Source organism: Corvus cornix, chromosome 1 (genome assembly GCF_000738735.6).
Source record: "Corvus cornix cornix isolate S_Up_H32 chromosome 1, ASM73873v5, whole genome shotgun sequence".
NCBI lineage: Eukaryota > Metazoa > Chordata > Aves > Passeriformes > Corvidae > Corvus > Corvus cornix.
In genome coordinates, this window is record NC_046332.1 from 20,625,082 (window position 1) to 20,653,073 (window position 27,992).

Below are 27,992 nucleotides of genomic sequence, written 5' to 3' on the forward strand. Positions count from 1 at the left end.
ACTGAGACTTTTTACTGGAGATTAGTGTGCTCCCCCTGATGTTCTGTGGTCAGTAGGATTTTTAAAAAGAGCAGAAATTGAAAGGCCAATGAAAAGTGTTGTTAATTAAACGTGGAAGGTGCTGTCCTTGTTTGGACTGTCTGTTAATGGTATGAAAGCCCTGGTAAAGAGCTTAGCTGGCCAGATTAAAATTAAAAAATTGTGTCAGTCCATCTGCTAGCTCCAAGGAGTCTACTTCGATCACCTTTTCTTGTTTCTTCACTAAAGCAGAATACTGTCTTTGAAAAGAACAGTGCCAGGATGTCTTGGTTGACTTTTTTTACCTAATGCTTTCTCCAAAGATAATGTGTGACGTCAAGACATTTCCAAGAAGGGCAATGCTCTTGGTTGGTTCAAGGCTACTGTAAAGACAACAGCTCTCTTGCTAAAAGGGATTGGGGGGTTTTGCTTTTATAATTTTTTTTTTATTACACAAATAAGTATGTTTGGCTTCATTTGGAAAATCTTTCTTTGCCTTCCGGGAATGATTAACACAGATCTTCAAATAGTTGCAGGTAATGCAGACATCTTTCTTACGTTCTCGTTTACAAATTTAACTATAGCAGTGTGTAGAATTAAAAATATCTCTCTGATTTAATTGTAACAAAGGGGGCTAATACAGAGAAATGTTTGTTCAAATCTGTGCTGTGATAGCAGTGTAAATATGGAATACTTTGAGTGATTGCCAGGTGGTATAACTGCACAATTGTCTTGTTTTGAGTATAGAAGTAGCTATAGGAGGCAATTTTTTTTCAACTTTGAGATGTTAAATACTGGTAATTTTTTTTCAATTTTTATTTTCTTTATTAATTTTGTATTAAATCTTAAAAAGTAAGGTTCCATCTTCTGCTTTTGGGCACTGAACATGTGTCAGTTTAGGTAGAGATTGGGGGTTTACCTTAGTGACATTTTTAGATGTTCTTTTCTGCCTCTGATAGACCGTCTGGTGATTTTCTGCAACAGTGCTCATTATTAATATACTATCAAATAGCCATGCCTTTCACCTTTCATAAAAGTCAAAGGTCTACTGACTTTGAAGTTCCAGAATAAACTCATAATCTGTGGGATGAGAAATGCCATAGAGTTATTACTATTCTTTCTCTAATAAATGGTTGGTTGTGATTGTTTTTCAGGCACATTTTCCAAGGAAAAGGGAGAAAAAGTGAAAGAAGTTGAGCTAAATAATTTTAGATCAGCTAACTGTGAAGGATAGAAAATTAGACTGTCAGACTAAATCTCAATATACATGTTCTTACCTCAGCTGTTTCCTCAAGTTTCTTCTGGAATGATGTGGAACAACTAATATAAGAGGAAATTACAAAAAAACAAAACCAAAAAAGCCCCACAAAACAACAAAAAAACAGATACAACAACAAAAAAAACACCCAACATAAAGCTGATGAGCCTTTTTATTCCTCTTTTTTTTCCCCTGCTCTAGAAGAGTAGGGACCTGCCTCAGTGATGAAAGGTTAACTGTCCTTTCAAACAACTTTCTTTTTACAAGCTATAGAGATGGTTCTTGGGGAAAGAAAGTATGGAGTAGGATTATTTCTCTGTTTTACTTCTGGCCCTGAAAGCTTCTAAATACATGTTTATTTACAAATATAGTCCCATTGACCTCAGCCTAATGACAGAAGGGAAGTTAAACACAAAGCAGTAGAATTCAAAGGGTTAGAGCCTTACACTATGTTACCATTTGATGGGATACTGTAAAGAGCTTAAGGTTGTTGATAACATCGCAGTCAGAGACAGGTTCTGTTAACAGAAAAAAGCACAGCAATGTCCTTCAGAGACTACAGAAGTGGAATGAAGATACTAATGATTGCATCATTATCTCATCAGAGAAATTTGTGTGGTTTTAATTTCACAGCAGAAGCTTATTCAGCTGCAGAAGGAGGACAGGCTGAAGAAGTTTCACCAGCCCCTCAGCTCAGTGACTGGCAGCTGGCAAACCCTTCTCTGCCTCCTGGGTTGAAAAAGCCTAACAGCATCATGGATGCTGAGCAGTTCCACAGGCATTTGCAGTTACGAAGGAAGCGGTCCATTCTGTTCCCCAGTGGAGTTAAGATCTGCCCTGATGAATCTGTTGAGCAGGCTATTGCCAACCATCTGAAGTATTTCAGGCTCAGAGGTAAGTACATCTCGTGGGTAATTGATAAGGGACATTCACTTATAAAAAAGTTTAATTAAACTTTTAAACATAGTAAATATCAGGCTGTAGGAAATACATTATTACTGGAAGAAACTTTTCTGTGATAATCTTGCTTATGAAGAGCTGGTCTGGGATAAAACCCACTGTCTGTCTACACTCATATAAGAACTCTTGGTCCCTGAAACCACATTGTTTACTAAAATAATCCTTTCTCAGAACAGTTTGAATGCTGAGAAAAACAGGTGCTATGTACAGAGTAACTAAATAGCAGAGTCTGTTGGGTTTATTTAGTGTTCTTAAAGTGCCAGTAGAATTCACTGAGGCATCAGTCAGAAGAGTCAAGTCACCTCAGCCACGTGACTTTTGGCTCTGGCTGGTTGTGTGAAATGCAGTGTGTTTTGTGTAGGAAGCCAATCTCTGTGTGTTGGGCTGTAGTATAATAGACAGGAAGCCTTTCTTTTAAAATGTGGAAGTTGGTGTGACAGAGCTTTCTCTGAAGAGCTGCAGTATTCCCACTGACATCTTTCACCAGATGAAATATTACAGTAACATGATGTATTTCGAACCCTTCTGTCTGACAGCATTGGAATGGGGCATCACAGTCACACAGCACTTTCTGCTCTGTGTGTCTGTACTGCAGCATTCAAACAATCTGTCATTATCTTAACATGTTTGTACAAAACTGGCAAAATGACAAAGAGCTGCTGTCAGAGGAGAAGGAAGGGTGTTCGGAGACTCATGTTTGATGAGATTTGATTACCTATAGAGAAACTCTCACTGGTGACAGTTTATTTACTTAGACAAGTGAAAAACAATAGCAACCAGGAGTTGCTTAGTGTTTACATAAAAGTAAACATAAACAATGTATTTGGAGAACAAAGTGGAATTATATGGGGTTTTAGAGCATCATTCAAATATTAATTGGGCCCAGCTTGCAAGGGATGTTGACACTGATGATGATGCTGATGGTTTGACAGGCTTTGCCAGTTTCTTATTTCCACCCAATAGGACTCAACTGTTCTCTGTTTGCTCCAAATGAATCCACATATACCATGGGCTTTAACTTCAGTCACCCCTCACTTACCTGTGGTAGGGGTAGATTAGGGCAACACCAACTAAGCAAAAGTGTGAGTGATAATAAAGAAGAAAGAAATCTGTTAATTAGGTTGCAAAAGTATATTTAGGTCTTAATAATCCTAGGCTGAACCAAAAATCCACCTAGTCCATCTGTTTCCTTACTGGACTTAACAGCTTCCACAATCCACAAGGTTTCCTTGAGCAGAGAGGCTGTGACTACCCTTAGTGCTTTTAAGTCAAAACTTTTGAAAAAGATCTCTGAAAGGAGAAGAGGTGACTTTAATTAACAGCAAGGCATGCAAGGTCTGGTTCAAGCAATTTGTCATCTTCATTCTGTCAGCAGAAACTGCTGTTCCAGGAGTGTTGGGTGGTGTCTAATGATGTCTCGAGTAGGCACCTGAGGTGATGTAAGTTAGCGAAGAACTGTTTCCCATGGGAGAGACCTCACACTGGAGCAGGGGAAGAGTGTGAGGAGTCCTCCCCCTGAGGGGGAAGTAGTGGCAGAAACAGGCCCACTCCCCCATCCCCCTGCACCACTGCAGGTGAGGAGTTAGAGGAAACCAGGAGTGAAGTTAAGCCTGGGAAGAAGGGAGGTGAGGAGAAGGTGTTTCATGATTTGGTTTTATTTCTCGTTGTCCTGCTCAGATTTGATTGGTAATAAATTCAAGGAATATCCCCAAGTTGAGTCTGTCTTGACAGAATTTGGTGTGTGATCTCTCTCTGTCCTTACCTCAACCCAAGAGCCTTTTGTTACATTTTCTCTCCTTTGTCCAGCTGAAGAGTGGAGTGATAGAGCAGGATTGGTGGGTACTTGGTATCTGAATTCAGTGTTACTGAGTTACATGCAAAGCTTCTAGTAGCCATCCGAATTGCCACAGTCCTCTGTCAACAAAATAATCCTAGGAAAAGGTGGGGTCACTGTTTAACACTCAGAGACCAGCCACTATGAGTGACTAGGAAAACAACTGACCCCAGAAGGGAATAAATATAAATGTACACAGAATCTGCTGATTTTTCAACCTCAGTGTGTATTTTTTAGAATCTTTTTTTAATTCAGTATATGTTGAAGTAAGAAATTACTTCAATATCAATATATACTTTCTCTGGAAAGGATGGTTTTAATATAGTCTATTCTTTCCTTGGTTTTGCCTTACTGCCAGCAGTGCAATGCCACTACCTTGGAAGGAAAGGTTGATTGCTATTTTGATCTAAAAGCTTGTTAGAAAATCAGAAAAGGTTTGCATGTGCTGCTTATCCAGGCTGTTTGTTCTATCTGTGTCAACCTCAGAGGCAAACAGGGGGGAATATAATTACCTGTCTGTAGCTCCTAGCTTTGTTTACTTTTGCTAGCTTGCAAAAGCCTCTCTAAGTGTTAAGAATGACAGATGAACATTCCTGTCATAGGCTTTAAGGAAGTGCTTATGTCATATTGCTGCAGGCTTAACAGTGTACAGCTTTTTGTTTTCTGACTACAACATCTGGATTGTTTGAGCCTTAAAAAGATACAAGATGAAGAATACAATAAATATAAGCCATTAAAAAATCAAAGTGGAACAAAATGTGGGGATCTGGAGAAAAATCAGTGTTTTCTAAAACAGCAGTATCACCCTTCAACATATGGAAGTCCAATTAATGGTATGATTATTCACTGGTGGTTTTATTACTGTGGTATTCAGAAGCACCAGCCTAGAACAGGGGTGGAGTTGTACTTGTTTTTCTACACCTGAAATCTAAAAGAAAAATTTCTGAAGTGCTGCTTTATTCTTACAGTCAATCACATGCAGAACAGAGTTTTGCAGTAGCAGATGATACTATTTTCACTCTTTTGAGACAAATCCTGGATTATGATTGTCTCTGTACTGCCCAGTCTCTGTATCTCTTGTAGCTGTATTTGGAGGTTACTGTTGTCTGATTTTCTATTTCATTTTTTTCAATATGGGGATGGAAATCAGTCATAGATGTTTACAGATTTGGTACTGTAGGCCTATGGGTTGGGTCTTAGGGTGTTTTTAACTGATGTCCTTTTAAATGGTGTAGTGTTATGGTTGCTGATGGAAGAGTCTTATAAGTGTAATGGTGATTCATGGCTAGACTGCTGTGACAAACACAAAGTGTGTCCAATGGGCAGCTGGAGATTCCACAAAAAAATGTTGTGGAAATCTAATAGTGGGATTTCAGACAGTGAGTGGTCTAGACATGATAATGTCTGTTATGATGTTCTTTGCTGCTGACAGGGAAATGGTAGCCCAAGCCACAGGTAAATTAAATTTATTATGTGAAAAATAGCCATGCCCACTCAGACCAAGTCTGTTGTGACCAGTCACTCTATGCAGACAATTCAGTGAAGCTCTCCATTCTCTGTTGTGAAAATTGTTGGTAGAGGATTGTAGTAGACTTAGAATTTGAATTAGCGTGTAAAACAGAAACAATATAAGGATTACAAGATAGCATGGCTTGTACTGTTCACCTGTCTTATGCCTGTTAATTGGGTAAAACAAATGCTGCTGGATTTTGTCACCATGGCTCAGGGTAATATGCTTCTTTGCCACCTCTGAGATGTAATTACTCTGGTGGCTACCTTTCCTAGCCTCTTTGCAATTTTTCCTACTGTGACCCTCTTTCTTAAACTATTCAGTGTATGCTCATGAGTACTTTTTGGTTTTGTGAGCACTGATCCTCTTTTCACATGAGTAGACCAGATAGTCTCTCTGCCAGAACTGTTCTTGTCAGCCAGAGCTTCAGATAAGCTAAACATCTAAGGACAGCTTTTACAGATACTGACCAAACAACGAAACAGATGGTATTGCAGTGGGCTGTACCTGATGAGACATATGGGCATTTCTGAACTTTGGAAAGAATTCCTGTTTCTCAGGAATTAAATTCTATGCATGACTGTAGTCCTTAGACTGGGCATAGCACTATGCTTGCTCATTTTCCCCTTTCTTCAGTCCCTTCAAATCTGTTTACTGAAACATTAGAAATAATGATGTTATTTTCTGCCTATGAACATAGTTAAGAGTAAAGTTTCAATTTGATACAGAAATCATAAATGTTACAAGTTATTCAGATCTTGCTAATGACGAAGGCAAAGAGCCAAAAGTCATAAAAACTACCTGGCTAAATAGAATACATTAAATAATGAATCTAGCTGGGTGAGCCTTTTTTCCCTGTTTCTGCCCCATCCCTGGCACATATTACTTATAGCTCATACTCAGCAATTAGTTTCTGAAGTTTATTTGTAGAAGGTCTGTCTCCCTCTATGTTTGAATTTTTAGATGCCAGCATATGCTTCTGAGAAACTTGACTTTTTCCATGAAGCACACTTGTTTGCACTGAAATATTATTGGTGAGAATAATTTATTTGCTAGATTTTAGTATGGTAATGTTCAAATCAAAAATCTTTCATGTGAATTAGCTAATTCACATTCAAGCCTTTTTCGTTTAAACCCTTTGTTTCTTTAATGTATCTTTTAAGGGTTGCTTTAAGGGTGTTATAGGCCATAGACAGTAGCATTGCAGCAATAGATGAGTGATTTCTTTGCATGTGTGTATTAATTTAACAAAACCTTTGCAGCAACGACCTCATAGGAGGTATCTGTCAGTGTGACTGTAGTCTTCATCAAACCCCTCTGCCATTAAGCTGTTCAGTTGTGCAGAAATTATTAGAGAGGAGGAGGAGTTGGTCTCATGTTGCCTCAAAATAGAATATTCAGCCTGATTCAGTGCTCCTAGTCACCATACACGGTTCAACTCTTAAGAAGCACTAATGAGATTTAATTGGGATTAAACTCCAGCACTGCCCACTTACACAAATGGCCAGAAAGCCACCCTACCCCCTACAGGGTGCTCAGTGCTGTCATGTGGTGCCTCTTCTGTTAACCTCAGAAATCCCTGAGCACACACTGAGTGTAATAGGCTAATTGTCTCCTGTTTGAGAGATCAATGCATCCCCAGTGGTACAGCTTGAGCCACAAGGATGCAGTATCCAGGATGCTCCAGGTGTGTGAGGGGTAGCCAGGCTGGAGAATTTCAGAGCAAGAGAAAAGTCATTTAATTACATCACAGATCTTAGCTGGAGGTTTTGAAAACAGTGACGATGTCTTTAGGAAAAGATGCTTCAAATCAATTTTTTTTCACTCCTTCCTGCAGATTAGTAGGACTGAAAAGAGCTTGTGTCTGCCTATGAGGAATTTTTTGGGTTGAAACACAATTATCTTAAGCTTTTCAGGATATTGTCTATTATTTTTGAGTATTGCTTGAGCATAGACACTGCATTTGACGTAGATAAGCTCCCAAGGGCTGGGTGTTTCTGCTTTTGAAGCAGATATGCTGACAGACAATTCCCATTGGAACTGTCTTATGACATGTCTGGCTTTCTGAAGCAGCCTTTGAAACCCGCCTTGGCCTTTAAAGGTTAAAACATTGCTTACTTCAAGTGCCTGTGACACCTGGCTCAAGTAGAAGCTTGCACAAGGGCGTGGACCAAATGTGCTGATCTTTTAATTTTTTCCTACCTCCTCTTTCACCTGAAGATGATTATTTCAGTGATGAGTTAAGTGACTTCTAATTTGTGAAGCTTTTCAGGATGGGGAGTACATGGAAAATGTAGTATATGCATGCAAAATATACTTTGGAGACAAAATGCAGAACAAGCCATGTGATTTGCATTCTTGGTTTGAATTCTGGTTTATTGTGCCAGTCGGTTACATTTCTTCAGCATACCTGTTCTTTTTCCTGTAGTCAGCTGGACCTGATCATATCTCTTGTAGCAGGGAGCTTCTCTTTATCTCATAAACCTTCTTTTTTTTTTTTTTTTTTTAAACACTTGAATTCTTTGGTGGAAAATTGCAATGTAGCCGAGGGATCAACTAACATTAAAATACAAGTTAGTTATTACTGCAGCCATGGGATGAAGGAAGCAATTTTCCAGAGGAGCTTACCTTCCCACTCACATGTAGCTTCAAGACTCTTAGCTCACTGCCTTAAAAGATTGATCTCGATTTTATGATGCTTTTAATCAGTATTGTTTGCTGGGGATTAGAGGCCTCATCACAAATCCCGTCTCCTCCAGGGCCTGGTGTTGCTAATGCTGTCCCACACATCTGTGCGCTGTATCAGGCTAGTGAAAGTTTGGTGTGAGATCCAGACATGAAGAGCAGCTCTTTGCATATGGCCCAAGGGCAGAGATGCTCTTCAGGTGGCAGTGGCAGTGCTGCTGGGTCTGCTCAGCAGTTCTTCCTCATGCTGGCAGGCCTGTCTGCTTGGTCGGTTTTTTAAGAATTTTGTAGCTAGTCTTAGAAAACTAAATCCTGGAAAGATCATAATGCAAAATGCAGCAGCTTCAATCATAATTCTGAATTATTGGGCTCCTGGCAATTTATTATAAGCTCTTATGCAGCAATTTTTTTCCCATTCTCCATCTCCTTTAAATGTTGTATATTTAAAAGTCAGAGTTGCATTTCTGCTTGAAAAGTTCAGTGGTCAACTGTTTGGTCCCCCCTGACTCTCATTTTGTTTCAATTTCTGTTTAGGTTTCAAGGAGTTGCTATTTTAAATCTTAGTCAAATTTGCTTAATTTATTGTCAGCATATCTGTATAATGTATTTGACACAGACACTGGCAAGTTTCTGGAAGGACAGAAAGGAAAGATAGTAAATTATTTTAAAAAGTAAGTTATAGTTATTTCCTGAATCTTCCAGTTAAGTCCTGTTTAACTTCGGTTTTGTGCCTCCAACTTTTGTCTACAGAGTCTCAGAATGCTTAAAATCTAGTTAATGAAAAACATGTTTTTCTTTATGGGAGTTATCAAGAATTTGTTGTAAGAAACTCTGAAAAACCTCCCTCACCTACAGATAGCTGAAAACCCATCACAGGGTGTGCTTACCTTCAAGTTAAAAGAAGGGTGATCACACTTACTAGCCAACTTGAATGCACTGTGAGGGTGGTGTCTTTTCAGTTCCCTGGGTGGCCACATCAAGTCAAGGTAAGAATTGGCTCCCTTTTCGACTTTGCAGAAGGAGAGGTGGAAGATAAATTGTGCTTGTCTCTTTCTTTATATGTCTGTGATTTGAACCACACTGAATAAATTGTATTGTTCTGTCTCTATGCTCGGAATGGCAACTCTCTTCTAACTGTGAAACAATGAAAATATTTATGAGAAAGAAAGAAAGAAAAAGAACAATTTTGTTTCACTCTTTCTTTGCATTTACTCTTGAGCACCCTATAAGTAAGCACATCTGAGGCTGGTTCTTGTGATGAACACTTACAGCCTGGATTTTTTATCCTGCAGAGCAATCCCCTGCTTTACGAACTGTCCAGCTGGAATAAGCAAGACAGTGACAAGACAGACTGTGTGTCAACAAGGTTGCAGGGTGATTGTGTTGGCAAGCTGCTCACCATGGCTGAGGGTATGGTTTCCTGGACAGGGCTAACAGAAGTGTTCAAATGGCAGTTGTGGCAGATGTGTGCTTGGAGTTTTTTATCTGTCCTCGTGTGTCAGAACTAACACACTCTCAGACTCTGTGGAAGGAAGAGAATACAGAAGGAATTTGCACTATGTTATCCAACTTGTTGCTCATCTCAGTGGAAACAGCTAGATAGGAGAGGCTAGAGAGGACAAAATGTGACTGCTTATCCATATCTCATTTCTTCCTTTTGCAGAATACATGGCTGTGGTGACAGCTTAGATCTAATTAATGGGCTTGGAGCCCACAGATGTCACAAAGCCTTTGGGGCTGGAATTCAGTGGGGTGTCTAATTCCAAATGAAAGGACACACAGAAAATCCTTAATCTATTGGGAGCCGATTGGAACAACTGTTTGTATGGTAGCAGCTTGTATTCAGGCAAGACACTGTCTCATCACATTTATTTTAAACTTGTTTAAGAGCATTAAGGAAAACTGTATTCAATTACTTGCAACTGGGAAGCCAGTCCTTTGCCTGTTGGCATTTGAAAACCAAAGGATTAGACAGTGTCCCTGGAATGTATTTGCAAGCTATTGCTATAGCTTCAGTCGTTACTGAGAGTCTGCCGAGGACTTACCCCAGCCACAGGAAGTAATCTCATTGCAGGATCATTGCTGTACAACGCGGCACCTAGAGTGAAAGATCCAGAATGTAGGATATAAGTACCACCAAAAGAAATGTGAGCAAGGGATATTCCTTAGTGTAGGCTTCTGGATTTGAAACTAGACTTCAGTTTTTTACTGGGTGCCTAGCTCTTACAAGTGGGATGGTAGAGAGAGTACTACAGATGTTATTTTGCTTCAGGAAGCTTATTAGTACTCCAGCAGGAACCAGAAATCCCGGAGCAGGATTATGGCTTCATTGCCTGAGGTCTGTGCAGAAGTCGGATGGAAATGTGGTCCCTGCCTCAAAGGGTTTGCAAGTGTAGCTTGAGGGGGGGATGTGAGATGGTGCATGGATGTTTGTCAATTTGTCTGTTTGTTTCTGTTTAATAGAGATGCGTAAGTGAAACTGATTGGAAACGTGGACAATACTTTCCAGAAGACTGTGTCTTACAGATAAAGTTAACCGCCTAGATGCTGGAGGGGTGCTAGAACAGTAACATCCTACTGACAGTTAATAATGAAGAGTTTGGGGACTTTATTTTTCTCTGGTCACACATACCGGATGAGCTACAATGCTAATCTCCATGTCATAAAGCTGTTGGGAGCGTGGCATGGACATGAGAAATGTCTTTGTATTTGCAGAGTTCCACAACAGAGAAATGGTCTCAACTGCTCTGATGAACTGAAATGCAGGGTGGAAAAAAAAACTTCTTCTGCATGGTGCCATCCAGTGTGCCAGAGTCAGCTAAGCTTTAAGGGTGCTGCTGCATAGGAAACAGTTCCTTAAGGCTGTTATTTGTAAAGCCTTTGCATTTAAGAAAAATGTCCATGTCTTGGTTGAATGAAAATATTTCCATATGTGATCTATGTGTTTTTTACATATGTACATTTAAACAACTTTGGAATTTGGAAAAAAAAGTATCAAGAAGAAATAACAGCAAGATACTGGGTTTGGCAGCCCAGAGCTAATTTTAAAGCTGATTGAAGAAAATGACTTCCTGAAGATAGATTTAGTCTCCTATAAGGGCTTGCTTGTGATGTCAGGACTTTCCTGGAATGCAAAGCATTCCTCTGCTGAACTGTCTGCATAAGTAGTGAAATCAGATTAAGGTCAAAAAGCAGGTTTGTCCACTACTACTTCAGGATGGCATTTGGTGTAAATTATTTTGAGAGTTTGCCTTTTAATGTTGCTGTCTTCCAGGACACAAGGGAAATCCTATAAATCTTTCTCTCTTTGAGTTATGCTGGGTCACAGAGTTGTCCTTGCTTGAGCATCATGTGACCAAGTGCTCTGAGTGGCAAAAAGAGTTTGTGCAAGGTTGGGAGGTTAAAGAAGACAGTGTAGTGTATGATATTAAACCTTAATTCTCAGGCTGACTGTTCAGAGCTGTCCAGTTCTTTCTCAGTGAACACCTACAGTACAGTTAGAGCTGTTAGAGCAAAGGAATTGTAACTGACTGAGCCTACTAAACTTTGATCAGTGCCACTATCTTTCTTACAACTTAAGCTCCACCTCTACTTCCTGTTGAGGACATTTGCCATACTATTTTGGTTTTCTAGGTTTTCTAAAAATTTGATTCATTGATCAAAGGGCAGTTTCACTCACTGGAAATACTGTTCTTGATGATTGTTAAGAGACAAGTGCTTTCTCATGTTCTCTTATTTTTTTCTTAAATTTTCTTTAATTATTTCTGTTTAAAAAGTCAGGGAGAGAGGTAGTATGAGTGTGGAAGATCCATTATGTCTTCATTTCAGTCCCTTCAATGCTTTCCACATTTCCATGTAGATGTCAGGTCGCTGTGTTCTATGTGTTAATGTGCTGATAAGCTTGCAAAATTGGGACAATAATATCCTGGCCACTCATGCCACAGAAGCACTCCTGTTGTACTAACACCAGACTTTTCTTGTGCCTTCAGTGTGCCAGGAAACAGTCTGGGAGGTCTTCAAGACATTCTGGGACAGACTGCCGGAGCGTGAAGAGTATAATGCCTGGATGAGCCTGTGTGAGGAAGGAATAATGAGCATCTTTGAAATGGGCACCAACTTCAGTCAGTCTGAGGAGCACCGGAGCCTGATCATGAAGGTGGGTGCAGCACCTGCTTGGAGTGTCCTCATGGGCAAGGGCATCATGTCCTACTGCAACATGCAACTTTGGCATATCACATTTGGCAGTAATGGACAGAGCCCTTAAAAGAGACAGGCGTGGGTATTCCAGCTCGAGGATCCATAGTTCTGAGATCAGTTCCAAAACAATGCTGTGGGTGATCCAATGGAGGGAAAAGCAGCAGTGATGAAGAGAATGTTGTCTTCAGTAGATGTGCTCCTGACAGGTAGATGGTGTCCAGATCCATGATGTGAGTCAGGTTGTGGTGCATTTAGCAGCCTTCCTGCTCTGAGCTGCACACTGAGGTGCCTTCAGCCCAAATGGCACTCAGGAGCAGGAAGTTCCGAGCTGTAGTTCTGATGCTACCAAGCCCTGTGGCATAATTGCCTGTTTAATGTTCTACAGGTTTGTGATGTCTGTGTATTGATGCCTGACTGAAATGAGTGTAGTTGTAAATAAAAAAACTTCGGTGTCCTATGAAGGCAATAAATAACATTAGGTAACTCACCATGGGAAGTTGCAGGTTAAAATCAGTGTACAAGTGTAAAACAAGTCAATTAAAAAATGCTGAATATCTTAGTATCTTTTCTGTTGATTCAAGTTTATTTTAGCTTAAAGAAAACAAAAGAAATATGTCAAACTAAAAAAGCCTGTCTCAAATGAAATACAAAGATGTGTTTTCAGGAGTTTGTGAACTTTAAAATTAAGTGCTTAACTTTGTATTCATCTAAGATACAGTAGATATCTTAATTTCTCCGGATAAAAACCTTCTTAAAATGTATGGCGGCTTATGGATCTTCTTTATGATTACCTTTGCAAGCTAACGAATGGTAAGTCTTAAATGTGTAACCCCATAGAATCAGTAATGTTCAGTCAGTGTGGATGCGCTGACTTTTTCCTCTCCTCCTCTTTTATTGCACTTCTATGCTAGGAATGTGCACTAAGGAACGTGAATATGGAGACTGTTGTGGATCATGGAGACAAGTTTTTTTTCCTGAGCCTGCATGTTAGTCTTCCCAGGTGATGCTAGCCAAAGTTTGCTTCTGTGAAGTCTGATGATGCTGTTGCCCCTAGAAGACTTTGCAAAAGGATGGAGAGAAATAAAATTAATGTGATTTTTTTTTTTTTTAATGCACACAGCGCATGCAACTGTTTTATGTAAAATTTTGGCAATGAGATGATCTATAGTGGGAATTTATTAAAAGAAATCAAAATGACTCTTGGAAACGGGTTGATGCATCTAACTTCACACTGCTGCTCTCCTGTTTTGGGTATGGCTCTGCAGCATTACGGTGGAGTCAGCTAAAGTGCTCTGTGTTTGGCCTTTTCAGAAGGTTTATATATAATTTAGGTTTCCTTTCTCCTGTAGATGGATATATTCCCTTCAGCACTGCAATATTCTGGAAAAAGCACTTTTCATTCTTCTATTTTCTTTCAGCACAATTGGTAAAAGGTGATGGTTCTTGGGCTGATTTGATAATAGATTAGTCTGTGGTAAGAGGGACTGAATGCTGTCACCTCTGTACTCCACAAAATGTCACAAACCTGTCAGGTGACTTTTTTTTAAATAAAAAGCTGAACTCGGTTTAACTTTGAACCAAAGACTGAAGGCAAGAGCACTCTATTCTATCCCCCAATCAGTCACTGTCAAAAGATCCAATGACCTATTTTTAAATGAATAGGTCAGAGAGTGGATTTAATTGCTAGCTCTAGTACTGACTCACCTTTCTCATATGTTCTTGTGCACAAAATTCTTGTCAGAGTGTGAAACCTTTTTAAAGCAGCAGTGAGAATGTTAAGTCCAAACAGATGTAGTGGATACATCTCTGCTTTTAAGAACATCCTTCTTGCTGCTGGTTGCTTGCCCCAGTCTAATGTGGTGGTAAGAACTGGGGTTTAGCCTGTGGGACCAAACACCCTTCTAAAGCCCTGTGTCCTACCCTCTTGTTCTTTCCACTCTCACCAGCTAAGAGGACCAAGTTGCATGGTCAAGCCTTTCCATTACTTGTGGGATTTTGTTTCCCTCTCATTACGCTATGTTCATTCATTTGGTCACTGTCAGCTGTTGCTATTTTTTTCCCCATTCCTTAGGTTTGACCTCTAAAGCACTGAGCACTTCTCACCAAAGGGCTGCTGTCGTTTCACTGTGTGCACAGCACTCTGTAGTGGCCAGGTGTGATACATCTAATAGGCCACACTCTTGCTTAAAAGGAAGATTCACTTTTCCAGTGGTTTTTTTTGTTTGACCATTACACTCCTCATTAAATACCACTTGTTTCTAATATCCCTCTGCTCTCCAATGTCTACAAATCATCTGTGGTTAATTTCAAGAGTTTAGTTTAGAGCCCTCAGTGATAAAAGTAATTCTGTTTTTCTTTTGGTATATATTGGCTGTTACTGCCATAGCATTGCTCTGCTGCCTCTTTTGTATGGGCATGTTGGCAGTTTCTGGCAGTCTTATTTCAAAGTGTCTTTTTGTATTGCTTTTTGGTAGATTGCAACATGAAATTTAATTTTTAGAAATGCTGCATGTCCTGAACTTTCCCCTTCTCTCTCAAAAGAAGTCCAGGGTATCTGAAAATTAGGCAAACTAAATCTGTGGGGCTTGCTTTCAATAAACAATAATTCAGCAAACTGATTGCTTTCATGCTGTTTATGTAGTAGTGGGGAGGAAGGTCTGTTATGAGCAGTGTAATTAAATGCAATCTTATTAGCCTTCCTCCTTGTTTTTTTCTTAACCTTTCCTCTAAACCCCAGTAATCACTGTCACACATCCACAGATGCTGCAATGTCTGCTCCAACCTAACTTAGTTCATGCAGATAAAAATTCTTTTTCTCTTACTTTTAACATACTTTCTTACTGGATATCAGCTGGAGCTTAGACCAGCTGATCTCAGCTTTCATGCTTCTTTTTTTTGTGTTGGAGATGTGAGGTGTGTCTCTGTGGGTTTCCCTGTAATATCTGTATATACATGCATGTGCATGTGCTAATACAGAATGTATATACTAAATTACCTGAGTTTCTTATAGCAGATCACCTGCCAGATTTTCAGGAGGAGCAGGTGGACATACTCGTGCCAAGCATAAAAATGGTTTTAAATATCCTTTTTTTTTCCCCCTTGAATTTTCCATTTTAATTTATGTTAACTGACAGTACTTTACATAGGAAGAACACTATCCGAACTAATTTCTTTGGATATTAAGTAGATTTACAAAGTGTGAGATTGTTAACCTCTCTTTTCAATTCCTGATGGAAATGCAAATGGAGAAGGTAATTCCAGTCCATAGGGTGGGGTTTTTTCAGTATAAATCTTCATGTAAACCTTCCTTCCTACAAATTAATTTGGTTTGTGTTCCTTACTGTGTAGCTGTATTTCAGTGGGGAGTAAAACCATGCTCCATAGAATGTCCTCATTCATCCCATTCTGCAATTTGAGACAAGTATGTTTGGAATTCCAGTATTGCCAAATTTGCCCTGACTCTGCCCTGTGATTTTGGCCATGTTCCCACTTGTGCTAGGCAATTTTTGGAAAATCCAAGTGAGGAGAAATGCAAACAAATTTAATACTGGTTTCCCAAGAACAACGGGTAACTTGCCATGAGATTGAAGCACTGCTGCCAAAGCACCACAACCTGTGTGTTCATAGGAGAATTTACAGCTGGCATATGGTATACTTTGTTAGATACCCACATAGCTGCTGGGCACACTTTTTGGCTTTATAAATTACTGAAATAATGCAGCAGTTTTGGAGCAGTTGGTTGAACTGTTTTGACACTGTTGTCCTGCAAGTAGCCTCTTGCACAAGTTGCATCAGAAGATGCCGCACTGAACATTTAAGTGTGGAGGAATAAAGCTAAAAGAACCACGGGTGTGAAAAATATGGAGTGGTAGTAAGAATAAAGATATCTTCAAGAGGTTTAAAAAAAGGAGATCTACAGTCAAGCACATCTTTGTGCAGTCTGTGGTACTTTAAAAAACCCAGAGCCATAAACCCACAACTTGCAGAATATACTGCAATCACTGAGCTTCTGTTGAAAGATACTGGCGAGTGTCTTTCACCCTGTAGCCACCTTGCCAATACCTTGATTGCTTACATTCTTTAATGGAAACTCAGGTGAATTCAAATTGACTAGAAGTATAAATGCTCACATAATTAAACCCAGTATCAGATCTTGTTATGAATAGAATCCATAAATGTATCGCAATTAGAAGAGGAGGGAAAAAATACCATTCCTTCCTATGGAATATATTAAAAAGAAACCCTGTTACTAAGTCATGTTTCAAATTTTTTTACTTTGAATTTTTTTCTTTAGCCTGACATAGTACAACAGAAAACAAGTAAATAGAACAGAAGTGCATGTTGAACTTCTCCTGGTTTGTAATGGAAACTTTATTATAGAATGTGGCTGTCACACAGGCTGACATTTTGCAGGTGGCCTTTGGCTGTGGGGAAAGAAACATCTCAGTGGTTTTCTTGGGTGATTACTAAGAGCAATTTTACAGCCTCTTGTTTAATACCCTTATCAAACAGAATATATTTTATTTAGCAAAGCAAGTAGAATGACTGCAGAACAAAAAAGTGACAGTCAAAATGTAGAATATATTTGGTATTTCTGTGCGGTTGTCAAGTTCCTGCTGGCACACAAGGATCTCTGAACTCCATGATTCTTCAGCCATTTGTTATTTGTGGCAGTCTCAGACCCCTTATTTCCAAATGGGAGAAAAGACCTTAGTAAACAGGGGAAATGTAGATCATGCTGAGGAGGAAGCTTCCTTCTGGAGCAGGAGACATGAGTCAGTGCCATGACCGCTGCTTAACCCTGGTTTCTGTCTGCTGCTTCCCGTGTGAGGATGAAGTACAGCTCAGCAGTACCTGCCACTGGGAAGGCCTGCAGGATCTAGACTGTGTGAATTATCAGTTTGGTGGATATCTTGAAAGAGGTCTGATACTATTCCTTGATGGGTAGAGAGAACCTAAACTCCTGATGGTCCTACTTCCCTGTGTAATTGCCACACGTCTTGTCATGGTGGGCTGAGATAATTGTTGTGAACTTTCTGTTCATCAAAGCAGTTAAAACAAGCAAAGATGCCTTCTGACTTGCATGACTTTGGCATTGTTCTTTTGGTCAGTTATATTGGGGCCATTTTTAATTCATAAAAATCCTGAAACTTCATGTTTTACCAATCCTGGAGAATTCAGGAAATTTAGGTTTGGCCAAGAGTCTCTAATTTGAATTTGAAGGTAGGTAGACCCTCATCTTTCTAGGCTGTATCTCCTTCCCAAGTCCATAGCAAAAAGCAGCTTAAAGCCTGATACTTCAGGGCTTTCAGTGTAAAGTTTTGTCTGCATCCTGCATTTCCAGTGTGGGCATGTAATGCATGTCACAATTTCTATTTCTCCAGATTTCAATCAAATTTCAGAAAATAAAGTTTTAAGGAGACATTGTTCCTTACAGGTCTGATGACAATCTACAATGCCAAGACGTTGGGAAAAGCTGTTATGAAAAATGAAGCATTAAAAGAACCCATGTAACTTAATCTGTTGAGCAGATACTCAGCCATACCTGCTGAGGGCTCCCATACAATCCCATGTCCATAACTAAGCATATCTGAGAGTGTTGGGCAGATGGGATGGGACAACAGGAATTAGGTTATGAATCCTTTCCAAAGGAAGCAGGTCTGTGGGATTTTTTTTGGTTGCTGGTCAGAGGGAAATTTGTGCCCTGCCCACTCTGGTGGGTCTGAGAGCCAAGAGTTAAGCTGAGACTTAGTGTGGAAAGGAGTCTGTAGCAGAGCTTTGCCTGAGAATCAAAAGGCAGACAATTTCCCCAGGAATCCCCAAGACTGTGATGGGAGGTGCTAACCTATCGAAAGGCAACTTGAAAAATTCCTGGGACAAGATACAAACCCTTCAATGGTGTTGACTCCGCAGTACTTTTATAAAGTATTGACTTTCCAGCCCCTGAGCAGCTCTATTTGCTTCAGTGTGTTTGCAGCACGAACTGCTCAGTGAGAGATTAGTGTAAAAGGGCAGAAGGCAACCCTGCCCGAGGATGTCTGAATGGGTAGTGTAACAAAACACCTTCTTAGTACGCTGAAATGGGTACTTAGCAATGTACAATAAATGATTCTGCCTGAATTCTAAAAGCTGTGTTTGAAAGTGGGATGTAGCATCCCAATGATATGAATTACTTGGAACCACTTACTCCCAGTGCTGTAGTTTGAATACCTCACAGAAGCAGATTATTTTGTCTTCCTCAGGTTCCTGTGGAAGTCCTCTTCTGCTGTCTCTCCTCTTCCCCTTTTCTGTGACCTTCCTTGCTAACCATTGCCTTTCTCTGTTTACTTAAATGTCCTAACCACACTTTACATTTTTTTCTTTGCACAGAACACCTCCTTTTGTTTCTTCTCAATCTGGAAAAATCCAGATCACATCTGCTCTTTCACATCCCCCATCCCCTCGTATGGATGCAAAAAAACATTTTTCAATTGCCCTCCTTTGAGCCATGTCAGATTTCCTTCACCCTTTTTCTTATCCACGCACTTGCTGTTCTCCTATTGACTTTCATTCTTTGCATTACAAGTTTTAGCCTCCTCTAGCTTAAAAAGAAAACCCCTCCACCTTTGCCATATATATCTATATATATCTAGATATAGATATCTCTAGCCTTCATTTCAAGTTGCACCTAGTTGAAACAATATCTGTTCCACTAAGCTGCTCCTGCTATCTCTCCTCTTACTCACTGTAGACTGTATTTTTACCTTACCTGCCAGGGATGTGCCTCAAAGCACTGCTTCCTATTCTGGCCTTTCTCTATGGCTTCAATTCTGGACATTTCCATCCATTTCCTTGAATTGTGCCCAGTGCTGTGGCCTTGTCTTCAAGGGAGCTCTGCCACGCACCATGCTGGGGAGTCAGGATAGGCAGATAGAGAACCATTTCCAGTTGTATCACTTTCCTGTTGTAAATGATGTGTATAGGTGGGTTAAATCAAATATGCTTGGTACAGTACTACACAGATGGGATTAAATTAATATGGGATTATTTCAGAGCTCCTTGGCATCTCCTCTGTCTTTTTTCCCTGCCTGGGATTACCCTCAGGATGCTTTGTCTTCTATGCATAATGGTAGTCTCTTAGGATCAGGCAAGAATGTCCTATAATTGCTTTTCTGCAAGCTCATGAGTTGACAGAAGCTCCTCTGGTTGGTAGCGTATGTGATTTGTGGTATTGCAGTAGCCTGTGTTTAACACATTTGTAGTAATGCACAATAACTTTGCATTATGTAAAAGTAACTGTTGAGAAAGGGGAGCACTACAGCAACTGACACAAAACTCAGCTCCCAGCACTAGAAGAATTGGTACAACAATGATGTCAGGGAAGGTCTTGGTTCAAGTATTCAAAAGCTAAAGATGTTAAACAATCTTTGCAGGTCCATGTGCAGTAGGTAAATTTCTATCTCCATCTGAATGAAGGAACTGAGTCAGAGAGGTGAGGTGTTTTGGCAAAGGCTATTCTGTCCTAAGTGATTAAAGAAGCCAGTATTAGAACTCTAGAGCCCTTGGCTTCTAATTAGGGGGAAAAGTTGATGTTTGCCATGGAGTTCAAATATATCATCGCTTGCCCACCCCAGGCTGGAAAGCAAATTAAACATTTGAGAGAGAGGAAGACAGTCACGCTACAAACTATTGCAGACCATGCTAGTTTAGCAATAGGGGGTGCTAGTTTACTATGAAATTGGATGAGAACTTAGTAATTTGATGCCTTATTAAAAATGTGGGTGTGGAGATTGTGTAGGGTTTCTTATTCTAGGCTTTGGCCATTAAAATAATAATTTGACATTTCAGGTTTGGTTCTTATAAGTTCTCATTATAATTTGTTGAATAGATGACTTGGAAATAGCAAGGCATATTGGTTAATTCCAGGGACCCAGACTCAGGGAACTTGGGAGCCACCAGCTCCTCAGACTGCCCTGCAATAGAGTTTTGGCCCAGGCAACCCCCACTGGGGCGCCCCTATTCCTTTGCTCTAGGAAGTGGTCAGAGCTGAATATACAGGCACTGTACAGACCAGCATAATGACACCTTAAAAAAACTACCCAAAGTCCAACACAGCCTTAGTGGCCTCAAGTTAGTTTTCACTGTAGAGTACCTGGTTTCTTTGTCACTTAAAACTAGTCTTGCTGTGTCTTAGTTTTTCATACTAAAGGATCTCCAAATGCTTCATTAAATGGAGTTGTACAAGAAATGTTGGTCAAAGAACATGCTGAAAAGTAAACTGACTGAAATTAGTATTTTGGCAAGCCCTGCTCAGGCTGATATCCAAGCTGTCTGCCATTCTAGCTGTGACCGTAATGTCCATGTGACCTACAAAGAAGAGAAGGGTAGTCACTGACATGGCCCAAATCAATAACAGCTGAGTTTCTACACTTTCCTAGAAACACAGGTGAAGAGAATGAGCAGGCCAACCTGCTCAAAAAGTCTCTTTTGCCTTTTCAACCCTCTTTCACAAGAAGCATCAGGATAGCTTAGAGTGACCATCCTTAGGTCACTGAATATAAATGGCTGTTCTTCAGAGGAGCTTGCAAAGTGGAAGTAGTATGTTTAAAGCTAATTGTAATTTAATTTCAAAGGTGATACCTGAGTTGATCCACTTTGTGTTGTTTTTACTGAAAAATATACCTGCATTGATTACATAAAGAAAGCCAGCCCAATAAGCAGTCCACCAAACCATCCCTTTTTGCCCCTCTAAAGCAGAGAAGCAGAAATTTTGTGGATGGACAATAATTTTCTGTAAGTATTTGATACTGTCTTTACATTGGTATAGCAGCAGGATACAGCATTATTTCTCAGCAGCTGTCATGCTGCAAACTGCTCAGGACCTCCTCCACTTCTTGTAGTATTCCTCACAGAGCCTTCTCTGACTCTCCTCAAGAACTAATGGCACTAATACCATGAGAACTTTGAGGAAAAAATGTGAACTGTGTGGCCCTTCTTAGTCTTTTTGAAAAAGAATTGCACATGAAAAAACATCATCCCTGCCACTTGTATAACCATAAACAAAGTCATCAGATTAATCATGCTATGGTACTTTAAGCTGTAACTTTACTTTCAAACAATGGTTTTAAATATATAGACAAGTAGCAGAAGTAATACTGAATTTCTGAAGACTGCTTCCTTAAAAGGTTTTTCTTGTTGGCCCCCTCTAAGGTGGGAGATTGTTGTACCTGCAGAACACTACAGGAAATGCAGAAATATAGAGCAACTCTAACAAACCTAATGCTCTTTACACTGTCTGACGTTGAGTTTCAGTTGTATTTTGACAATGTCAAATGTATTTCCTCTTCAGCAGGGACTTTGTTAATAAATTTTGAACTTAACAAATGACAGTACAGAGAATAGAATTATTTCAGCATACAGAAGGAAATAAAGTGATATAAACTGCATTTCAATTTCTTTCACCTTATATTACTCAAATATATTTTGGATTTGTTTGTTTGCTTTCCAGAAACTGTCCTATACAAAGGAAGCAATGGGGAGGTGAGTATCTGTATTCTCCTTGTGTTTTATTCTCTCTGGAGATAACAGGCCAAGACATTTTGTAACCTTTTCTCTCTTTTTCTTGTCAGTTCCTGCACTGATTGGTCATGTGGGTAAGTAATTTTCCCTTTCAAAAGGCTTCTGATAGGTAGATTCTCTGGTTCTTGCTGCTGCTGGCATTGATTTGTGCACTGAAGATGAACAAGATTCATCTTTGTTCAAAAGGACATACAGAAAAGTTTGGTGGAGAAATCCAGTGGTTCTTGCATGTGAACCTCTGTCCTGGCATGGTTGGCATGCTCAAAATATCTCAGCCAGTCTGAGGCTTGTACTTCTGCTTAAGTGTGTCATCACCTTCTTGGCTGTCAGGCTGCCAGGCACAGACACGGGCTATTTACCTGAAGAGGCTTTATGAGGGAAATCTGTTTTGGGAAAGAGATGTGTCCATAGTTACTTGTGTTAGTGTTCTGGTTGTCTTGAACACCTTTCCCAAAAGCTTTCAGGTAGTCCTGGTTATCATCACTAAAACAATAAGGAAATGGAATATTTTGAAATGCTGTTTTTAAATAATTTCAAGAGAAACACAGTTACAAGGGAATTGGTTGCTTGGGCTCCTCATACTTTTAAAAAGGCAATAAAACTGAAAACTAGTCTGGTTTGTGGCTTCTTTGTACCAAAGCAAACCTGAACTTGACCTGTTACCTTTGTGTCTTTTATTGAACTGAAAAACAAGTTCAAATCATTATTATTATTATTATTGCTACTCAGAACTTCCTCTAAACTGTTATTTTTAGGGTAATTCAAACGCAAACAATCTGATGCTGAACTCCTGTGAAAAACTGACAGGTTCAATTCCCTGCTTTAAAGGCCACATAAAGCTATGATAAATACGAGTAATTAAAATTCTGGGAAGAGTAATCATTTAACAGACTTCTTAGGAAAGCCCCCAATGTCCCAAATTAGGTATCCTCATAGTGATCTCATAACCACAGCATTTATTAAAAGTAATAATGTGAACTGGTAATGGCAAAAATGATTCCTAAAAGGTTGCTTCCTCTCTGTCCTGTGGAGCTGAGTGCTCCTTTGACAAGAGCACTCCCTGAAGCTTCCAAGTCAGCTAGACAGTGTACATGTGTTCTGAAGAAGTTTGTTTGGAAACCTACTGCATCCCTCTGTGTGATCATTCAGGAAATCTAGTAAACGTAGAAATGCATGAGAGGCATTGGAGTCAACGCTAATGAACCTAGAGTCTGCATGCACTGGGCTGAGCAAAGGAACAGTGCAAAAAGCCCAACTGTTGCTCGAAAGCTGGATCAGAGTGATTAATGTTGTACTTGTCAAAAAACCATCTTATGAAGTGTTTTGTGGCAATATTAAAGGGGTTGCAGTAGACTACTGGGAAACTTTACCAAATTCAGTTCACTGTGGGGCTGTGCTGCATCTGTCTCAAAAATACACTGCTTTTATTTCAGTATTTATTGCTTCAGACTGTTTATAGCTTTAGGGTGGGATCTTTGTTATTGCCATCAGTTTAAACTTTAGGTTTACTGTATCTTTTCCTCTATAATTTGTTGTTTGTCTTGTGCTTGGAAATGGCAGTGTTTTATAATAAAGAGAGTGATACAGGACTGAAGCAGTGACAGAAACAGGTAGACTTATTCTGGGTAATAGAACATCAGGAAGAAATGAGTAGAAATAATTTTGCCATTATTATAAAATCCAAACTTACTCTAAGAGCCTTCTGGACATCTTAGAGCATTCATGGTTTAAGATGTGAAGTTTGTAAGCCAGAGTCCTACAAAAAGCAAAGCTGTGATTTTCTGTCATGGGTAGAAGATGTCTCATCTAACTCCAGATGTCTTCCCCCAAGAGGAGCAAGTCAGCCATCTCAGTACTGCCAACAGCCAGTGTTATTCCCTGAAAAAATAACCAGACCTCCCAGTAAAGATTAGAATAAATGTTCTTCTAAAAATATTCTGTAAGAAGTCAGCATAAGTACCCAACCCAGGACCACCATCAGCTCTAAGGCACAGGGTGGTAAATCCAGTGTCAAGTCCTTCCTGCAGAAAGGAGAAGTGAGTGCAGTTCTACCATCTCCTGGGCATTGCTGCCCTCACCTGCTGACCCACATGTGCAGAGAGAGGCTGGTCCAGTGCAGGGCAATGCTGGGATCTGAACACAGCTGACTTGTCACCCAGCTGTGCCATCTGTGTCAGAACGAACAACTGTTCTGGTCTTGAGGGATGGCAGGACTGTCCTAAATATCTAGATATCCAGGGTATCTAGATGAGATGTTCAGGTGAGATTCTGACACTGCCAGGGAAGGACAGGCTTCTCCAGGCGGTGCCTTGAAGTGAGGATCTAGCAGGAGTCTCTGACTTGTCCTGTGGTGAGATCCAATGCCTCTGATGACTGTGCAGAAGCAGCCATTTCACTTTGGAGGCCTGGCACTGGGCATATTTCTTGGTCTGTTTTCCCACTGATAAGAATAAGAAATTTTGCCATAGGTTCTAGAGCACAGCCCCCACACAAGAAACTCTCCCACAAGCTTTGACAAATCTCTTTCTTCTGTGAAAAAAAAAATTTCTATGAAATGAGCTCTTAATTTGAGGTTGATCTGGAATGGAAGACAATCCCTTGATATCTGTTCATCATTATAACTTTCTAAATCAAACCAAAATTGTGCTGAAAGCTATAAACCACTATAGAATTGAAGCTGTGACTTGAATAGTTTAATACAACTCATGTAATCCTGCCTAGATGCCAATATGGTGTCTCTCTCTAGCTGGAAAAAGCTGATTTCATCTAGTTAAATGCTGGGATAGTTTTAATGTAGCCTATTGAAAGGTGCCTTGTACTCCTGTAGTTCAGTTCCAGGAATAACTCCCAATCCGGCATTACTGGCAGTGATGTAACAGCAGGATGAGAGTTTGTTCCTGTAAGGTTTAGAGTGTGCATTCACGTAGGCTAAGTGCTACCCTGGCCTTTTAAGGAACTGAGGGATTAAACTAAGTACCACCAAGGAGAAAACCTCAAAAGGAAAAGCAATATATGGGACACAATCCAGTTGTGTACAGAGCAGCGCAGTGGAAATTGTAGAGCTTTTGCCCCAGTTGGAAGTGTCAGAGCACTACATCAGCTAAAGACTTTTACTGATTGCTTTATTCAGTAGGCCACTGGCACTTCACATAAAAATGTTCTGTCTCTTAATATTGGAATCTGTCTCTTTACAACAGGACAGTCCTTTGTCTAATTCCTGGGGGGTCAAAAGCCAGATCTTGAGAATCAGCTGAGAGCAAAGGAGGAGCACAAAATTGTTGAAGCAGAAAAACAGAGCTGTTAGGTCATAGCCTTGCTTGAATGCTGTATGCACAATAGCATACTGAGGAAAAGAAAGAGGACAGGAGGATAGTTGAAAAGGATGAGTATAACACACTACTTCTTCATTTCTTCAGAAGCATTTATTAATGTAAAATGAAATATGTAGAGGCATGTGTCCTTTCTGATGGTACTTGCTGATTCTGTACTCACCGAAATTAATTGTAGTAAATCATGTCCAGACGTCCTGTGTTCTGTCCATGTTCTCTGCCTTGAAATACATGGGCAAATCTAGAATCCATACTTTATCAGCAGTGGCAGCAATGGTTCGTGTATCAATTCAGGTTTTGTACTATTGATCTAAATGTGCTTCGTGAAAGAATAAGAGTTTGTCTTCTGCACTGGGCTCATTTCACCAGCTCAGCAGTTCTGTCTGCAGTGACATAGAAATGTGCCTTAGATTCTTTATAGTTTGCTTGTGGACTTGGCAGTGATATTGCTCATTTCGTAAATTTTTTTATCATCTGCACAGCTTTACCAAATGTGAGGAGTTCCACACTGCTCCTTTTTCAGTTGTATATTTTCTTTTGTGCTCCCTACTGTCTGGTAGAAAATATGAAAGGATTGTCCTGCTCTAACTAGAAGCAAAAGAGATGAAAATTCAAGAACTGCCTAAATGAAAATTAAGATAAATGCATGTAAAATTTAAAAGGAAGAGAATCTGAATACGAAGCTTTGCCTTGCATTCTGAAATTGCATAAAAATGCTTCTTAAATTGTGTGCTTAGTTAGTTCAAGGCTGTGTGATTAAAATATTTAAAAATTATAAAATCAGATGATAAAATTTTCTCTCCTTTGTGCAATATGAGAATTGAAGTAATATTATTCAAGAAAAAGACATGCTTGACATAGCCAGTTAGACTTTAGAACATTCAAACTGACCAGTAATCTTATAAATATTAGATAAACTGGTGGATGTTCCGAACATGTACAAATCTGAAGATGTTACTTTCTTCAACCACATAGTTGGGTTTGTCTTAAACCTTGAGGAGAAATGTAGAGAAAAATCTAACTAACACCTTCATAGAATTTCATGGGGAGCTGTGAAATGGTATTACTGTGATGGCCCATTTGACAGGTCCAGGCTGTTGCTTCTCCTTAATAACACAGTATGGCTGCACATAAAGAACCAGTTTGGGCCTATGAGTCAGTGGAACTCTCTTTATGCTTTGGTGGACTGGAACCTGTCAAGCCTTCTCCTGACATGACAGATGTCACACAGAAGTACGTACCATGGGCCTTGAAAAAAAGGGGAATATGGGCTGTATTTGTGAGCTGTGATTGCTGTACTAATATGTATAGGCTGTCCATAAGCACTGTTTGCTTCAGATCAGCTTCCTAGGCCCTTATGGATCTTGTCTTACACCTGCCTAGATCCTGGTGTCTAACAGAGCTGTGTGATCTGAAACTGGTTGTTTCTGCCAAGGAAACACAAGTGCAGTGTTGTTCGTTCTGGTGCTTAGACATCTGCTTGTCTGTATTCCTTCCTGCCTTTCCATACATATGTGTATGTTTTTATGTTTTGCTTACTGCTCAGCCAAGATGATCCAGGGAATCACTCATGCAGGTAGGACATTAGAAATTACATTTCATATGTCTGTGTCTCAAATTCACACTAAAATCTTGTTGGAATACAGTCCCTCCACCTCAAGTGGTGTGCTTGTGCAGGTAGAGTTAAAAATCAAGTGTGGGTCCTGGATTAATCCTGGGGCAAAACCATAAAAAATCCCGTGTATTTTAAGTGGTGCAAGTAAACAGGAATTTGATTCTGTGTTTACATTGAAAAGTGATGTGTTCAGATAATTCAGTATATGCATTGCCATGTGCATTTTGAGTAACTTCCTTAGAGGTGTCCAGTACAATTGCTGCTTTTTTAGGTGATCAATAAAGTGGGCATTTGAAAAACTAAAATGTTATGGGGAAGTAGGAGGCTAAAAGAAACACGTGCAAAAAGAAAGCAAACCCCACCACTCTGGTAAAGTAATGAAAAACCAGTGTTGCACATAAGGTGACTTTGGTTAGAGCGTAGCATTCTTAAAACAAAATTTTTATCCTCTTGGAAAAAAGTGATAGCTGATCGTTTGGCCAGATTTGGTGCTTGACTGGTCTTGTTTGGTTAGATTGATTAGGGTTTTAGTAGGTGGTGTTTAAGCACTTGGTTTTTAATTTTCAGCCAGTTGTGCACTGGAATTCTGTCAGAAAATTGGTTAGCTCCTGAGGGCTTGTGTTTAAAATCCCCTCAGTGCCAGTAAGAATATATTACCTGGCCTTGGCAAAGAGTGGGGTCAGTTGCTGCTTAAGGAGATGGGTTTGCTACACAACCTTAACTCTCACCTTGACACTGGCCTTACTCTCACCTCACCTTTCAGCACTGTCACAGCTGCCCCAAGGCCTGGCTTGGGCTGTGGTTGTCACCATGTGGCTAAACCGGTGCCTAAGGTGACGTTTGTGACAGAAGTGCCCTGTTGGAGAACTGTCATTTCTTGGACTCAGTGACACAGAAAGTCCTCTGGGACTTTTGCAACTTGAAGAACCTCACTTTGATGTGTCTATAACCAGTTATCTGATCTAGAAGTAGAACCTGAGAAAGATATTAGGCCTTTCCATTTGCAAACTACTCCTCTTTTGAAAGTG

General features: G+C 39.9%; 1 protein-coding gene across 4 annotated transcripts in view; it reads left to right on the plus strand.

Annotated features, from left to right (window-relative positions):
• The first annotated feature begins 208 nt into the window (after positions 1-208).
• The window catches only part of IMPG2 (interphotoreceptor matrix proteoglycan 2), a 55,686-nt gene continuing 27,902 nt past the window's right edge, over positions 209-27,992 (plus strand). For 2 of the 4 annotated variants that reach the window (XM_019283689.3, XM_019283691.3), the window contains exons 1-6: positions 209-554; positions 1,910-2,170; positions 12,255-12,421; positions 21,950-21,981; positions 22,071-22,094; positions 26,896-26,925. In XM_019283689.3, coding sequence (XP_019139234.3) covers positions 482-554; positions 1,910-2,170; positions 12,255-12,421; positions 21,950-21,981; positions 22,071-22,094; positions 26,896-26,925 — 587 coding nt within the window. In that variant the 5' untranslated portion in view covers positions 209-481. The remainder of the gene's footprint in view (positions 555-1,909; positions 2,171-12,254; positions 12,422-21,949; positions 21,982-22,070; positions 22,095-26,895; positions 26,926-27,992) is intronic. The other 2 variants (XM_019283690.3, XM_010396196.4) reach the window with 2 other exon arrangements.